The 18,836-nt window shown below is 38.0% G+C and overlaps 1 protein-coding gene across 5 annotated transcripts in view; it reads right to left on the bottom strand.

Annotated features, from left to right (window-relative positions):
• LOC106875497 (glycerophosphodiester phosphodiesterase 2) overlaps positions 1 to 18,836 on the bottom strand; it is a 158,697-nt gene that overhangs the window by 49,659 nt on the left and 90,202 nt on the right. The window contains exon 2 of one of the 5 annotated variants that reach the window (XM_089352922.1): positions 16,193 to 16,354. The exons of 3 other annotated variants lie outside the window; for them this stretch is intronic. In XM_089352922.1, coding sequence (XP_089209048.1) covers positions 16,193 to 16,291 — 99 coding nt within the window. In that variant the 5' untranslated portion in view covers positions 16,292 to 16,354. Of the gene's footprint in view, positions 1 to 16,192; positions 16,504 to 18,836 lie in introns of those variants that run through there. One more of the 5 variants, XM_089352923.1, reaches the window with a different exon arrangement.

Here is an 18,836-nt window from a genome sequence, read left to right as displayed (position 1 = left end):
AAGTCAGTAATAGCAAAAAGAACAGCACTAACAATGTAGCACTAGAAACTCACTTTGTAACCATGTCAATTCAGATTTAGTTCCATGGCACCTTCTATAAAATTATAGAAGCACTGATGACAATTCAAAACCAACAGAAGCACTGATGACAATTCAAAATCAACAGAATCTGGGAGAGGAATTCCACCCTTACTCAGGGAAATATATGAGGCAGAGCTAAAAAAGCAGGGATCCAACTGGAGAGAAGCAGAAAAACCACCCACAGTTGAGAAAAGTCACTAATGACCTCTGTTTCAGAGAGAGTGAAGGGCTTATGTAGCCATTAGGTCTGCCATTAAGTACAGATGGAAAGAATTTAGTTGAATTGAGAATTATACATAAAAGAATAAGAAAGGAATGAAAGAATAGCAAGAGGGGAATATGTAGTAACTTGTATCTCTGTAAAAATGTGAAACAACACAAGATTAAATTTTATTTGCAAGGAATGTGGAAAGGAAAAACGTGTAGAATTTCAAAAATGAAGTAAATGTCATCAAGTAATATGTAGCTATAATACAAGTTTCATATATCGGATGAGTAAGAGAATTAACCACACACCCTCAGTGTGTGTGTGAGAGAGAGAGAGAGAGAGAGAGAGAGAGAGAGAGACAGACAGATAGACAGACAGACAGACAGACAGACAGAGAGAGAAAGAAATAGGGAACAGGTAGAGGGTAAAAAAACTGCTGCTGTTGAAGGAGCATAGGGAATGACTATACCTTTACACAAACAGAATATTTAAGCAAAGGAAACAGCTAGGTAAGGCTATAAAATAGTGGGATGGGGAGGTAGTTGGTGTAAATTAACATCAAAATAATAAGGTAAGTTAGGCCTCTGAAAGAAAATAAAATTGATAAAGCAATAATTGATAATTAAACTAAAGGAATTAGGGTCCTACAAATGATTAAATGATGATGGTTAAAAATTAAAATTAAATAAAAGCTGCAGTAAACTACTTGTGGATTTCTTAATGGAATATTTTTGTCTTTTCTTGAACCTCTGGACTCATAAGGCTGGTTGCTAAATTTCTATGGTGAATAAATGACTGAGACTTCAAGACAACATCTGAACAGTAGTGTTTAAGGCCAACAATTTTGAAGGGAGGGGACAAGTCGATTACATCAAACCCCAGTACTTGACTAGTACTTTATTTTATAAACCCCAAAAAGATGAAAAACAAAGTTGACCTTGACAAGATTTGAACTCAGAACTTGAGTCAAAAGAAATGCTGCCAAGTATTTTATCTGATGTGCTAACAATTCTGCCAGCTCACTGCCTTGAAATGAATATAGACTTAAGATATAGAAAACTTGTATAAAAATAAATAAAGAGTGAATAAAAATTTTGGTTAAACTATCATTTTACTAGGTGAGTGTGGAGGGAGACATTCATAGCCAATCAATGTCTTAGAATTCCTATTATATTTTTATGATTAAATATTAGGAATTGTATTAAAAAGATGCTTCAATATTTTATGTGTTGTAGAAATATAACCACTTCATTGCATGTAAATTTCACAAAATCTTATTTGGACCTCCAATGGTTGTATGGACCCTGGTTGGGAAAACTAGATTAAAGACTTAAGTGTTAAAAGAATTGAGGTATAAAGAAAGAACATCAAGATATAAAGATATGCAAACAATAAAGGATAAAAAAATTAAGTCATAAAAATCCTGTGGAAGTGGTGAAGTAGGTAAATAAAAGCGTCTCATGACATTTGTTTTTGCTTTTTATTGGAGCAGGTGGTAAGAGCTGGATAGTTAAAATTTTTGGTTTTACAACCAGTTTTGGCTGAAGCTTCACAGTAGCATTTGGATGCATTATGGGAAATCTGCTCATTAGCTGAAAGTTGGGAAAATCTAAACGAGATGTTTAGAAACAGATTGTGAATTATCTCTAGGGAGGTTTGAGAGTCTATAGACAGTAACTTTCATTAGACTGTTGATGTCTGAAATGAAGGGGATTACAGAGGTCAAAGATAACATCAAGATAGGTATACTTTTGTGAGATGAGCTTCAACAGCTATTTGAAAACAGAAATTCTTGAAGAAATCATGAAGGGTTTACAATCCAGATTCTACTTCTCATACCAGTAGCAAAAAAAAAAATAAAATAAAAAGATATAAAAAGAAACATTATCCGGTACTCATTCCTACTCCATATCATAGTCACTACGCCATTCGCTCAAAACTTCCTAGAAATCATTTCTACTTAAGTTGCATTTCATCCATCTTTACATTCTGAGATTAAATCCTGAGATTGACTTTGCTTTTCTTCTTTTCAAGAGTCAATAAAATAAAGCACCAGTGAAACATGGGATTAATGTAAATGACTATCCCCCTTCCCCAAAATTTCAGGCCTTGTATCTATAAGAGAAAGAAATATAGCTTGGGAACACAAGCACTTCTTTAAATTCACTACCTTCCATTCATTAGCACTAATGCAGTAACATGGGTATCAGCTTTCATTAGTTTAGATTCCTACAAAATCACAAGTTACTTTCCAAGTTGAAAACAATAGAATGTGCAACTTGCTGTTGATTCTCATTGCATTGGTGCTATAACACCGTTCTTTTAGTGCATCAACAAGGATACAAAACTTATGTATGTAACTAGGAAATGTGGCACTGTGAACAAGTGACTTGAACTGTAGCCTCAAAGTGACCAATACTTTGTGAGTTAAACTGATAGATAGAAACTATATGGAAATACATAATTACTGTGTGTTTGTGATCCCACCTGTCTTGCCATTGTTTACATTGTTAAAACATAAAACATTTTCACTGTTTAGAGAGGGTCAGCTTTTAATCCCTGCTGTAATAACACATCCAGCTATTGAGCAGTTCATTATGTGAAAGGCCAAGGGATTAAGTACCTTCCTTGGTAACAAGTGAAGGTTGACAACAGGAACAGCTTCTGGTTGAAGAATACACTTCAACAGATTCTGATACAAGCCATGCCTGCTTGGTAAAAAAAAAAGGACATAAAAATGATGACGAACTTGTAAATAATTAAACAACCAAACATATATTTCTACTGTCCTGGCATATGTCCATTGTTTAGTGCAAGGCCTGTGTTTTTGTATTCATGAATATTAATGAAACTAAGATTTTGTTTTCATCAAAGTGTCATTGTGTCTGACACTGGCAACCTATCACTGTTAACCGGGCAATTATGGAGAAATAAAAAAAAAACATAAAAAGAGGGTAATAGTGCAAATATAAAGCCACAAAGGTACAAAAAAAATCCAAATAATTATAATAATAATTGTTTCAGATTTTGGCATAAGGCCAGCAATTTTGGTAGGAGAGTGGGGGTTAGTCAATTACAATTGCCCCAGTACACAACTGGTACTTATTTGATGAACCCTGAAAGGATGAAAGGCAAAGTCAGCCATAGTGGAATTTGAACAAAGAACATAGTATTTTGCCTGGTGTACTAACAATTCTGCCAGCTCTCCACCTTAACAACAACAATAAAGCACTTTCAACACAGTGAAAATAAGAGCACCACAACAAACCACAACAAACCACAGCACATACCCAAGGCACACAGAGTTGTGCTTGGTAGTGTGGTGAAAGCACATGAAAAAAAATAAGACTACTGAATAATAATAATAATAATAATAATAATAATAATAATAATAATAATAATAATAATAATAATAATGGTTAAAATTTGGCACAAGGCCAGCAAATTTAGGGATAGAGTATAGTTGATTACATCAACCACAGTACTTGATTGGTACTTTATTTTATTAACCCCAGAGGGATAAAAGTTAACCTCAGCTGGATTTGAACACAGAATATAATGAGTCAGAAGAAATACCACTAGGCATTTTGTCCAATGGGCTAATGATTCTGCCAGTTATTAGGGAGAGGGCGAGCCAATTACATCAACCCCAGTTCTCATCTGGTACTTTGTCCCAAAAGGACAAAAGGCAAAGTTGGCCTTAGCAGAACTTGAACTCAAAAGATAAAGCCAGAAAAAATGCTTCTACGCACTTTGTCTGGCATGCTAACAATTTTGGCAGCTTGCCGCCTTCCAGTTATTAATAATGGTTTCAAATTTTGACACCAGGCCAGCAATTTCGGGAGAGGGGATAAGTCAATTACATCGACCTCAGGACTCAGCTGTTACTTATTTTATCGACCCCGAAATAATGAAAGACAAAGTCGACCTTGGCAGAATTTGAACTCAGAATGTAAAGATGGATGAAATGTCACCATGCACTTTGCCTGGCGTGCCAATGATTCTGCCAGTTCACTGCCTTCAAAACGTTGAAGGGTAACCATGGAATTCAAATGCACATCTTCAGTACACATGACAGGAGTACTGCAATTGGACCAAACCAGTTATTATTAATAATAATGATAATAATAATTCTTTCTACTATACACACAAAACCGGAAATTTTGGGGAAGCACAAGGCCTCAAATTTGTGGGGTGGGGACTAGTTGATTATATCGACCCCAGTGTTTCACTGGTACTTAATTTATTGACCCCAAAAGGATAAAAGGCAAAGTTGACCTTGGCAGAATTTGAATTCAGCATACTAATGATTCTGCCAGCTCACCGCCTTACTACTACTACTACTACTACTACTACTACTACTACTACTACTACTAACAACAACAACAACAACAATAGCTAAAAAGTGAATGTAAATTACATATTTAAAATGAATATAGCCCCATAATTAATGGGACAGTTTGAACTATCTCAACAAGTAATTTTTTTGTCAGTTGAGACCTGTTTGATTTATTGTAAATCAAGTGAGTTTGCTGGGGCAGAATTTCTGAGGCTGGATGCCCTTCCTGTTACCAATTTCCTCTTGTTTCCAAGTGGAATAATAATCTCCTAATCTATTAAGCAACAAATAGTCAGGACACGTTTCATATGGAAAACTCAAAACAAAGGACACCACCAGGAAATCATTGTTTATAAACTAGCAAAAGAGAGGGAAACATAATCTCATGCAAAAAGAAATATGCACACAGACATGGATATATATCCCCATTCTAGAAGTTGATTAAAAACAAATTTCCTACATAGAACCCATCCCTAGACAGCACAGAAATAGCAACAGAAACAGAAATGTAACATGGTTTATAGATCCATAAAAAATTGATGTAGCTTCCTCTGTTCACACACAGAGTCTGCAGCAAACATGTAACATAAAAATTCAACATATTTTCAGTTTTCCCAGTTGTATCTAATGAATGCCTTTGTATCTGTCAGCCTGTCTGTTTGTTTCTCTTTCTCTCTCTCTCTCAATGTGTAAAGTAAGTGATTGCTAAAAATAGCAGCCAAATCTCACTCAAGTCATATGCACTACAGCCTATAAAAAGGAAACCCGTATTGTATAATATAGTCCTGATATGCACAAAGACAAGATAGTCACAGCTGTACTTGTAAAGATCAAACCTAACTTGGGGTTTGACAACAACAGAGCCTGTGAGCAATTGTTTGAGCTACTAGACATAGCAATCAAATCTCCCTCAAATCGCAAACCTTTCAGTCTTAAAAAAGAAAGGGATATACTGAACAAATAGACCAAAAGACAGGATGGTCATGGCAGAAACACCATTTTATCATAAATCTGCTCAATCAGAACTAACTTAGATTTAAACATAAACAACTAAATGAACCTCTCTGTAGTAACTGATGGCAGAGTCTCGGAGTAGTCATTTAAACTGCTAGAAATAGCAACCAATCCTCCTTCAAATTACAAACCCTACTAAATGTAAAGATTACATAGGACAAACAAAACTAATACTAGAAAGTGTATACTGTTTATATTAGTTGGATTGGTGTCATCTTGACTGTTGCATAGCATAGTAGATAAGGACCTTCGTTAATGCAGTGCAGTCACCTTGAGGTTCTGAGTTCAATCCTAGGCAAGGTACTCACAAAAAAAAAAAAAAGTCACAAAACACAGAGAGCAAAATGAGAACAGTGTACTCCCGTGGATTAAATAAAGGGTTAGGGTCGAAATTCTGATAAAACAACCAAGTTCAACATGAGACACCTGAAAAGGACTGGAACATACAACAGCCAAAACGCAATGAAAGCAAGAATCAAGATGAGGACACTGGTCTAATATAAATAGTATGTCACGCAACTGCTACCCATCATGGTGGCATGTAAAAGCACCCGTTACGCTTTCACATTAGGAAAGGCAGAGCCATAGAAACCATGCCAAATCAGACTGTAGTCTGGTGCAGCCCCCTCAGCTTACCAGCCATAATCAAATCATCCAACCCATGTCAGTATGGACAACAGACATTAAGTGATGATGATGATGATGATGATGATGATGATGTAATATGCATTTCTCATCTCAGAAATATAGAACTGTAATGCCTGAGAGATTTCACTAAGTGAACATTTAGCCATATATGTATCAAACAAAACAAATCAACAAAATTCCAAGTCTTCCTACTTCACTTTTTTCCTTTCAAAACCAAAAGTCAAATAATAAAAGAAAATATGTTTATAAAAAATATATGCCCATAAGTTATATCAATTTACATTCACAAACAACTAAAACACTGAGACAATGAACTACTGTTGCTCGCTCTCTCACATGGACAACCATATACACATATACACATATATATGCAGATACATACTGTACTGTTACATATAAGCAAGTAATCTATTTCTGTATGTTCAACTAATCTGACGACTAGTTGTACATGTTGTTGCATGATGTATGCACTGGACTAATGCCACATTAAATTCAGTTGCAATTATCATTCATGACCGTAATATGCAGACATCGCAGAAAACTAACTTGATTGAATTAACTATATTATATAAACATACACACACACACACACATGTGCACATACATGCACACACACACACACAAATGCACTATCTTTCTCTCCATCTCCCTCTTACATTCTCATTCACATCCATACAACTACATACATATAGAACCAAAAACTGAGTGATAGACAAACCAACCTGTAACAGATCTTGAGTAAAGTGGGCATAATACAGTTCTATATTTAAGAGATGAGGAATTATTTACCTTATTTACATTTGGAGAGTATATCAGCTGAAACGTTGTGTTAACAACAAAGATGAGAAAAAATATCTGTCAAATGTAAATAATGTAAATAGTGTAGAGTGGGCATGTCATTCAAGAGATCACCGATAGCAATGGAAAGACATTGACAAACATAACTGACTGAATGATTAATCAAACAACTGATCAGTTAATTAGTTAAACAGTTAACCAATGGGTAAATAGTAAAGAAGTGCCGAGAGCAAAGGCAACCGCAGTATCATCTTCACCAACCTCACAAAGGCTTTTGACCTCGTCAGTAGAGATGGACTGTTCAAAATCCTTGTCAAGATTGGCTGTCCTCCAAGACTCCTCAGGATTGTCGAATCATTTCAGGTGGACATAAAAGGCATCGTTCAATTTGATGGCTCTTCTTTGGAAGCATTCAACATACGAAGCAGCATGAAGCAGGGCTACATGCTTGCTACTACACTGTTTGGCATCTTCTTTGCAGTCATGCTGAAACATGCATTTGGGATATCAACTGATGGTGTTTACCTTCACACCAGATCAGACAGTAAACTGTTTAGTCTGCTGAGGCTGAAAGCAAAATCCAGGGTGCACAAGGTACTCATCAGAGAAATGTTGTTTGCAAATGACGCAGATGTTAGAGGTGGTGTGAGTGCAGAAATTGTCTGATGGCCATTACTGGGTTCTCCTGCTTGTGTAGCATGGTGCAGAGTCCTGTTCCCAGACATAGGGTCTTCCAGCAACCACCCTCTTGACCCAAAGCAGCACTACCTCCTTCAGGCACTTGATGTAGGCCTCCGTGTTGAGTCTGAGGCCATGTGGGAAGATGAATGGAGGCATAACATCACTATCTCCAGTGAACACTCCAAACACCATGGTGTTGACTGGATGTTTGATCTTTATCATTCTCGGTACATGTCCTCAGATTGCAATGTTATAACATTCTGAAATGTTAGTATTGGAGCTTCTGGCACAAATGCCAAGCAGCACAGCATGTCATTACCAAATTTCTGGCAGAGTGAATTGCACCATGGTGCTGTTTTTGTCACAGACAGTGCCCGACTGATCCTATTAAGGTCAACAAAATCAAAAACAAACAATGCACATGCACAAAATTAAAAATATAAAATGGTGACAATTCACCCATCGCACCCTGTATGTGTATGTGTGTGTCTATATATATATATATATATATATATATATATATATATGGCAAGAAAGAGGGAGAGAGAAAGAGAGGGAGGGAGGGGGAGAGAGAGAGAAAGAGAAGGAGGGAGAGAGAGAGAGAAAGAGAGAGAGAAAGAGAGAGAGAAAGAGAGAGAGAGATGTACACGTACAAACAGACGCACATACACACAACTTTATGATTTCATGCTCAAACTTGAGATATATCATATACATAAATATATATATATAGAGAGAGAGACCATGGAGTTAAACATGCCAAAAAATTGGACACAAACACACTAAGGACAACAAAACACAACACCACACCTCACTTTAAATCATACCCTTACATATCAACCCACAACCCCAGAAACAACGAAGCTTAGAAGACAATTGTACAAAATCTCCCTCTGCTCACTCAAGACCCGAAAATGAACAACATTCTGAATACACATAAACTCCTCAAATGCAAAAGACAACACAAATCACTTAAGAGACTCCTAACAAATGCAAAACTACTCAATACATATGACACCAACAGTTAAAAAATGCAGATGACCTAATTGTGATACATGCCCAAACCTCACTGAAGGCTCGGAATTCACATTCTAGCAAGGAGAAAATTTTTTAATTAAAACCAACTTCACATGTGCCTCTCAGAACCTAATTTATTTCCTAACCTGCTCAGGTTGTGGCCAACAATTATGTGGGCAAAACGAGCCTTACTTTGAGATGCCCCTATGCTCCTTGCTGTTTCGCCTACATATGTCATTGTCTTATTTCTGCATCGTCCCTCTGTACATCTTATACTATAGACCACATTTCTGGTTTTGCAGTTCGTTTGTGGGCTAAATCTACATACGATACAGTTCCTATCAGTGCAGGGGGTTCTACTGAAAGGGTATGTTCTACTGATAAGGGAGGGGAGCGGGCAAACGAACATTGGAGGGAACTTAAGGAAGGGAAGAACTCATCAGTTCTGTACCAGCACGCTGAGCAAGAACATAGAGGCTCAATCAACAACATAGAAATTAAAATCTTATCTACACATAGCAGTGATGCAGCACTTAGACAAATTACTGAAGTTACACACATAATAGAAGAGAAACCTAGCCTGAATAGGAAACTAGAATGGAACACTAACACACACCACTAACAAACCACAAACCACAGCATGTGACAACATGTTACCCATAAACCAATAATAATATGAACAAAGTATAATACAATACATAGATAAACAAATGGAATTAAATACTACATACGTTAACAAAATTTAATTAAACACAAAAAAAAAACCCCACACACATGAACAAATAAATAAATAAAAACAAATACAAACGAACACATATTAACAGAGTATATAGGTGATACAGACACTCCCCATACACACATGCACTTACAAAAGACACAGACACATTGAAGGACACGCATGCGTAGACACATACAATAGGAATACAAAATACAAAATGGCTGATAGTTAGCAAGGTGAGACACACATAAGAAGGAAGGAAACAAAAGACCACTGATGAGGTCACAGAAGTGTGACGAAAGAACTCTGGCCGAAATAAGATTAAGATTAATGTAATATAAAGCTGAAGCAAATTAACACCAAATATACAGTGCGTGTGTTTTTATTGGCTAAACTGGCAATATGACCATCCCCAAGTACAACAACATCTGTTTCAACACACGATTTCACATCAAAAATCTTGCAAAACAAATATATATATATATATATATATATATATATAAACATATGTATATATATATGCAGTAAAGGAGTAGGTATGCAGTAAAGGAGTAGGTAGTAACTCTATAAGATGTACCCGGTGCAAGCTATGGACACATAAGAGGTGCAGCAATATCAAAGGCAGATTAACTACAAAGTTAGTCTTTGTATGTGGCAGATGTTCAGGTGCAATAAACAGTGTAAACAAACAGGAAACAACTTCTATCTCATTCCAGGGAGAAAAACTAGAGGTAGATGATAGCTTCCGCTATCTGGGTGACCAAGTTAGTAGTGGGGGTGGGTGCGCTGAAAGTGTAACTGCTAGAATAAGAATAGCCTGGGCAAAGTTTAGAGAGCTCTTACCTCTGCTGGCGACAAAGGGACTCTCACTCAGGGTAAAAGGCAGACTCTATGACGCATGTGTACGAACAGCCATGCTACATGGCAGTGAAACATGGGCTGTGACTGCTGAGGACATGCATAAGCTCGCAAGGAATGAAGCCAGTATGCTCCGCTGGATGTGTAATGTAAATGTGCATACCCGTCAGAGTGTAAGTATCTTGAGAGAAAAACATAAGAAGCGTCAGTAGTGGTGTGCAAGAGAGACGATTGCGCTGGTTTGGACATGTGGTGAGAATGAATGAGGATAACTGCATGAAAAAGTGCCACTCCCTGACAGTTGAGGGAACCCGTGGAAGAGGTAGGCCCAGGAAGACCTGGGCTGAGGTGGTGAGGCAAGACCTGCGAACATTGGGCCTCACCGAGGCGATGACTACTGACCGAGACCTTTGGAAATGTGCTGTGCGTGAGAAGACCCGGCAAGCCAAGTGAGATCGTTGCCAGTGCCCCTGGACTGGCTCTTGTGCGGGTGGCACATAAGATGTACCATCCTGAGCGTGACCATTGCCAGTACCGCCTGACTGGCCTTGTAGGGTTTTCGAACGAGATCGTTGCCAGTGCCCCTGGACTGGCTCTTGTGCGGGTGGCACATAAAAGACACCATTTCGAGCGTGGCCGTTTTCGTGCGGGTGACACGTAAAAGCACCCACTACACTCTCTGAGTGGTTGGCGTTAGGAAGGGCATCCAGCTGTAGAAACTCTGCCAAATTAGATTGGAGCCTGGTGTAGCCATCCGGTTGCACCAGTCCTCAGTCAAATCGTCCAACCCATGCTAGCATAGAAAGCGGACGTTAAACGATAATGATGATGATGATGATATGTATATATATATGTTTTTTTGTTTTTTTTTTTAAGTTTCAGCTTAGAGCCGCGGCCATGCTGATGCACCACCGTGTTGCTACACTGTTATTACAGGGAGCCTCTTACAATATGTGGCACTTGGTAAAGAATGGAGTTTGATTTAGCAACCCTCATTTGCACCTCCTACCGTGAGGTAGGTTCATCTGGGACTCTCGATAGGAAGAAGTCCAGCTTTGATTTAAAAACTCCTACATCTACTTTGTGCAGATTCCTCAGGCTCTTTGGGAGAATATTAAAAAGCTGTGGGCCCCTGAATCCCAAGCTGTTGCAGTAACTGGTCCTGAAGCGCGATGGCATTGCTGGGATCCTTGGCACCATGCAGTGTCGTCCCGTTCTGGCATTGGTGTAGCTTTCAATGCCAAAATTTGGCACAATTCCTTCCAGGATCTTCCAGATGTATATTACTGCATACCTCTCCCGCCTTCTCTCCAGGGAGTAGAGTCTTAGCTGTTTCAGCCTTTCCCAGTAGCTGAGCAGTTGCAAAGAGACAATCTTCTTTGTGAATCTCCTCTGGATTGCTTCAAGGTCTGCTGTTAATTTCAGACTGGTGGGTGACCACAGCTGTGAGCAGTAATCCAGGCGGCTGAGGATGAATGTCCTCCAGAAGATCATCATGGTTTCCTTATCTCTGGTTCTGAATGTTCTCAGGATCCATCCAGCCAATCGTCTGCACTTTGTTGCCATTCTGGTAATGTGCACTTGGAAAGAGGTATCATCACTCATGTCGATACCCAGGTCTCTCACTGATTTAGGCTCTGGGATTGAAATTCCCTGTGGACCAGCGTACTCTGTAAGTTTCATATTCAGTTTTGGACGTTGGTAGCGCAGTGCTTGGAATTTTTCAGCATTAAACTGCATATTATTGTCCTCAGCCCATCTGTAAACTGAGTCCAATTCCTGCTGCAGGTGTGCAACATCACTGGAGTTCTGTATTTTCTGCGAGACTTTTGTATCGTCTGCGTAGCTTGCAAGAGTGGCTATCCGGGCACTTGAAGGCATATCTGAGAGAGCGACTATAAAAAGCAATGGTCCCAAGACAGTGCCCTGTGGAACACCGCTCGTTATTTGTGTTCTCACAGAGGTGGCTCTATTAGCCACTACTGCCTGACTTCTATCTTTCAGAAAGTCATGTAACCACTCTCCAAGTTTTCCAGCTATGCCAAGATCACGCAGTTTGCGCAGTATATATACATATATGTATGTATATATACATATATGTATGTATATATACATATATGTATGTATATATACATATATGTATGTATATATACATATATGTATAGTCTCTTTTACTTGTATGTCATTTGACTGCAGCCATGCTGGAGCACCGCCTTCAGTCGAGCAAATCGACCCCGGGACTTATTCTTTGTAAGCCTAGTACTTATTCTATCGGTCTCTTTTGCCGAACCGCTAAGTGACGGGGACATAAACACACCAGCATCGGTTGTCAAGCAATGCTAGGGGGACAGACACAAACACACAAACATACACACACATACATATATATATATAAATATAAACATATATTTATATATATAAATATATGTTTATATCTATGTATATATTGCTCATGCGAGATCGTTGCCAGTGCCCCTGGACTGGCTCATGTGCGGGCGACACATGAAATCTTTCGAGCGGGATCGATGCCAGTGCCCCTGGACTGGCTCATGTGCAGGCGACACATGAAATCTTTCGAGTGAGATCGTTGCCGGTGCCCCTGGGCCGGCTCTTGTGCGGGTGACACATGAGGTTTTTCGAGCGAGATCGTTGCCGGTGACCCCGGACTGGCTCATGTGCGGGCGACACATGAAATCTTTTGAGCGGGATCGTTGCCAGTGCCCCTGGACTGGCTCATGTGCGGGTGACACATGATATCTTTCGAGCGAGATCGTTGCCAGTGCCCCTGGACTAGCTCATGTGCGGGAGACACATGAAATCTTTCGAGCGGGATCGATGCCAGTGCCCCTGGACTGGCTCATGTGCGGGCGACACATGAAATCTTTCGAGCGAGATCGTTGCCGGTGCCCCTAGGCCGGCTCTTGTGCGGGTGACACATGAGGTTTTTCGAGCGAGATCATTGCCGGTGCCCCCGGACTGGCTCATGTGCGGGCGACACATGAAATTTTTCGAGCGGGATCATTGGCAGTGCCCCTGGACTGGCTCATGTGCGAGCGACACATGATATCTCTCGAGCGAGATCGTTGCCAGTGCCTCTGGACTGGCTCTTGTGCGGGCGACACATGAAATCTTTCGAGTGGGATCGTGGCCAGTGCCCCTGGACTGGCTCATGTGCGGGCGACACATGAATCTTTCAAGCGGGATCGTTGCCAGTGCCCCTGGACTGGCTCATGTGCGGACGACACATGAAATCTTTCAAGCGGGATCGTTGCCAGAGCCCCTGGACTGGCTCATGTGCGGGCGACACATGATATTTTTCGAGCGAGATCGTTGCCAGTGCCCCTGGACTGACTCTTGTGCGGGTGATACATGAAATGTTTTGAGCGGGTTCGTTGCCAGTGCCCCTGGACTGGCTCATGTGCGGGCGACGCCCCTGGGCCGACTCTTGTGCGGGTGACACATGAGGTTTTTCGAGCGAGATCATTGCCGGTGCCCCTAGACTGGCTCATGTGCGGGTGACACATGAGGTTTTTTTGAGCGAGATCGTTGCCAGTGCCCTTGGACTGGCTCTTGTGCTGGTGACACATGAGGTTTTTTGAGCGGGATCATTGCCAGTGCCCCTGGACTGTCTCTTGTGCGGGTGACACATGAAATGTTTTGAGAGGGACGGGATCGTTGCCAGTGCCCCTGGACTGGCTCTTGTGCGGGTGACACATGAGGTTTTTCGAGCGAGATCGTTGCCAGTACCCCTGGACTGGCTCTTGTGCGGGTGACACATGAGGTTTTTCGAGCGAGATCGTTGCCAGTACCCCTGGACTGGCTCTTGTGCGGGTGACACATGAGGTTTTTTGAGGGAGATCGTTGCCAGTGCCCTTGGACTGGCTCTTGTGCTGGTGACACATGAAATTTCTTCGAGCGAGATCGTTGCCGGTGCCCCTGAACTGGCTCTTGTGTGGGGTTGTTGTAGGATTTTCGAGCGAGATCGTTGCTGGTGCCCCTGGACTGGCTCTTGTGCGGGTGACACATGAGGTTTCTCAAGCGAGATGAGCGTGGCTGTTGCCAGTACCGCCTGACTGGCAATATAATTTTTACTGTCTTACAGCCATTATTTTACATTAGCATATGTGGCTTCTGCAAATTAATTTAATGAAAACTTCAACCTTTGCAGCTGAACACTCTTTCTATAATCATCTATGAAACCATAAATTAGGAGTTGCACCTATTACTGGCTCAATAGAGGAAATGCACAACTCAAAGGCAACTGGAAGTCTTGAGCTGACCATGGTCAGTAATACAAAACCTCAACCACAAAATGATTGTGCTTCTTAAAATTAATTAAATAAAAAGCTTACTTCCTAACCACAAGGTTCCAGGTTCAATCCCACTGTGTGGCACCTTGGGCAACTGTCTTCTACTATAGCCTCAGGCCAACCAAGGCCTCCTGAGTGGATTTGGTAGATGGAAACTGAACGAAACCCATCATATATATATATATGTAACTATGTATTTATGTGTCTTTGCCCCCACACTATTGCTTGACACCCAATATTCATGTGTTTATGTCACTGTAACCTAGCAGTTTGGCAAAAGAGACCAATAGAATAAGTACTAGACTTAAAAAGAATAAGTCCTGGGGTCAATTTCTTCAACTAGAACTCTTTAAGATAGTGCTCCAACATGGCCACAGTCGAATGACTGAAACAAGTAAAAGAAACATGCACACACACACACATGTTGAAGATGTACTTGCCTGGCAAATGATTTGACCTGAGACGATGTGTTGATACTAAAACAATTACTGCATGAAAATACATATTAACCATTACAGAACAATGTAAACATTGTAAACTTAAATATTTTTAACTTGATGTTGACAAATAATAAATGTTAAAGTGTAGTAAAGAGTTTCTGTGAGTTTTTAAGTAACAAATATGTACCTTCCATACTGTAATTGTTTTATATACATACATGTGTGAGTGTGTGTGTCTGTGTGTGTGCACACATGCATGCATGTACATATACGCACACATCTGTGCATATATGTGTGTATATATATATATATATATATATATGTACATATATATATATGTACATATATATATATGTACATATATATATACACATATATATATACACATATATATATACACATATATATATACACATATATATATATATATATATATATATATATATATGTGTATATATATATGTGTATATATATATATATATATATATATATATATATATATATATATATATATATATATATATATATGTAAGTATATATTTTTCTATGTATGTATAATATTAATGAGTATTAAAACAACGGTTGTTACGAATGCATGTTTTACAAATTATGCCACATAGAAAAATTAGGATTTCAATAGAATTTTGATTATGCTTAAAACTTCACTCCATAATTTCATTAGCAAATGAAACTATTATAAAAAATATGGTGTTTAAAATTAATTGCCTCCTAATTGAAATACTGAATAAAGATCTTATACAAAGTTCAAAAATTGTGTTACATAACGATAAAATAACAACTAAAATTTGAATGATGCTTATATTTATAAAAAAAAAATATAGAATATGCAAGTCAAACATACCCCAACAGAAATAAAAGAAAACAAAAGTTACAACTGAACGAAAAGTAAAAGAAAAGCAATACAAAAATAGCAAAATAGTAAAGAAAGCTTCTAAAAAGATAAAAAAGAAAAACTGAAATATTACCAAAAAGTAACATTCATAAGTAAGAAGGGAAAAATATGACATCTCAGTAAAGACAGAAGTTTACAAATATCCAAAATAGTCATTGGCATCTTACCGTCGTCAGCTGACGATGCTTTGCCATGGAGGATGCTGGCGGAGGAGATATCTTCACCTCTGCCAACACTTCTGATGGCTTCTCTTCTGCAGACATCATAAATTAGTTTTTCGGCTGTTTATTAGAAGTAATTCAGACAGGACTAGTGTATTACACTTAACACTGATAAAAACAAAGGAAAGAAAACCTTGTCGATTATTTTATCCAAAGACTGCTAGATGCAATGCTGTTAGATACACACATCAACTTCTCTCTGATATCATCCTCAGGCTGAATTGATACCGTCTTATAAAGACTGCTTTAAGATTAGGCTATTAAAAGAGAAAAGTGTTCACATGTACAGTTTCTCAAGTTAGCATCTGCTTCAAAAGAACTAAACAGAAAGGAGACAAAAATATACAAACAATATCAAAGAAAAAAAACACATCCAAAGACTTAGAAGTGATTCGTAAGAGGAGACTTTAAGATAGCAGGAAAACTAACAACCTCAACACTGTAAAAGTCATGCCACTATATTAATGCACAGATCACAACTAGGAAACTAGACTTTTCAAAGTTTATTTATATTTTAACACTTAACAGGAAACTTGAGTCCCTAGTGAATATCATTATTCTTGTAATTACCCCTTCATTTAAAGGAACAATGGATGGATTACATTCTGTAGTAAATAAGTATATCAGCAAACACAAAACCAAGAGGAGGGAGAAGAGTTAATCCTTATAACTATTTGTCAGAATTTTGAAGACTAGCTATAATAATTTACCAATGATTTCAGCTGTAGTTAACTGGCACCAATGTTAGGTGGCAACACTGACAGATTAGCTTTATATTTTCATTTTAATAAGATAAGAGCTTTCAGTATGAATTTAAGTATCTTTTTTTCGATAGCCATTGATAATATATAGAATTATAATGATGATTTTAATATAATTTGAAATTCTCTCCCTAATGAATAAGCATTAGTGAATGAAGTACTTCCAGGAATTGGGAATAAAAGGAATGATAAGCTAATTCCCCTACAGACACATAGTGCTCACCAAACAATAATAATGATTATTACTATGATAAAAAAAAATTAGCACCCTACAAAGATTTGGATAATTTTCCAGTTTGTAATATATATTAGACTGTTCCACTGATGGGTTTAAAGTATATTTTAATCACATATACACATACTATGAATTAAAAATAATTACACTAAAAATATTGACATTTTTAAAATTCCAACAAGAAAAATGTCAAAACCAAGGTGAACTAAATACTATGAAAAATATGGCAAACAAAGTTCAAAATCGTTTTTATATGATACAATACATAATCCAGGGAAATTGGTATTTGTCTGCATAGGAAAAGATTAATTCCTAGGCGATTTCATACAAGAGCTCAACAAGTAGATTTTCTGTGAGGAGTAAAAGAGTTGGATCTAGTTAAACTGATTCATAAGAACTGCATTTTTTAAAGGAAGTAAAAAATCTCAAAATCGGCTATATTAATGTAGTTTTCCACTCTTATTCCTATGAAGGTATGATGTTGTGAAGAAAAAAATGGAGGAAAAAGTTACAGAGATTTAAAAATCGAAAAATCTATATTTTTAGCCAATAGCAAGACAAAAATTTTCTGCATTTAGATGTCAACTTTAAGGTTGTACCCTGTGAAATTTATAGTTTAGCGTCTGTTCATTGTAGGTTTCTAAATAAACAGAAATACCTAATAAAATCAACACATATCATCTTACTGTTGCTTTTGTCTCTTCATTGATTTCTATAGTGTTTTGTATGTTTTTATTATTTTTAAAAATTTGTTATATTAATATATTTGTCTGCATGTGTTTACTTTGTGTATATTTCAGTATTATGTATACCTGTCATGTATTTGTGTACAACATTAGTATATAAGTGCATGTGGATGTATGTATTCATATATAAGTTTATATGCACATTTATGCATTCGTGTGTGTGTGTGTGTGAAAAGGGGACGTCTGTCTCCAAAACTCCCAAGTTGAGTAACGTTTTTATGCTTGGATTTGTAAACTACGGTAAAAATAACACTGGTCAACAAAGAATTTGTCCCAAGAAAAAGAATACCTGTATCTTATGGTTTTGCATGCAGAATTCAAAAATAATGTCAAATTATCTGTAACACCCACAGTTTCTCTGTTCCACGATATACCTCTCAGTTCCTGTTATGTGGGCTAATTTTCAGTTAAGCTGTTGAATTGTGAAGTTAATGGTTTAAGAAATACTTCTAATTTAAATGCTTGTGAACTGAATTAACCTAGCGAAATAATAAATCCAGCCACCTGAGTCAATGAGTCCCTGAAGCTTGGCAATACTGAGTCGCTGAGCCACTGATGCTTTGTCAGTACTGTGCTTGAAGTGTAGGTGTGCGGTTGTGTACTAAGTTCACATATTCCTTTCACCTTCATAATGCCAAGAAACTGTATAAACGGTGCAAACAACTTTTGCTATACATGAAAAATATATAAAATATTAAGACAATTGAAGGAAAATATCTATAATAAAATTCTAATTGATAAATATAAATTTTTATTAAAACAAAACACGTGGGTGAAGTAAATCTTATGGTGTGAAGAATCAACACAACACAGATGATGTAAAACATAACACAATGTATGGCTGTCAT

The sequence above is a fragment of the Octopus bimaculoides genome, chromosome 5 (genome assembly GCF_046866305.1).
Source record: "Octopus bimaculoides isolate indiv1 chromosome 5, ASM4686630v1, whole genome shotgun sequence".
In the NCBI taxonomy this organism is placed as follows: Eukaryota; Metazoa; Mollusca; class Cephalopoda; order Octopoda; family Octopodidae; genus Octopus; species Octopus bimaculoides.
Note: the sequence above shows the minus strand (reverse complement) of the source record. Positions and strands in the feature narration are given on the sequence as shown.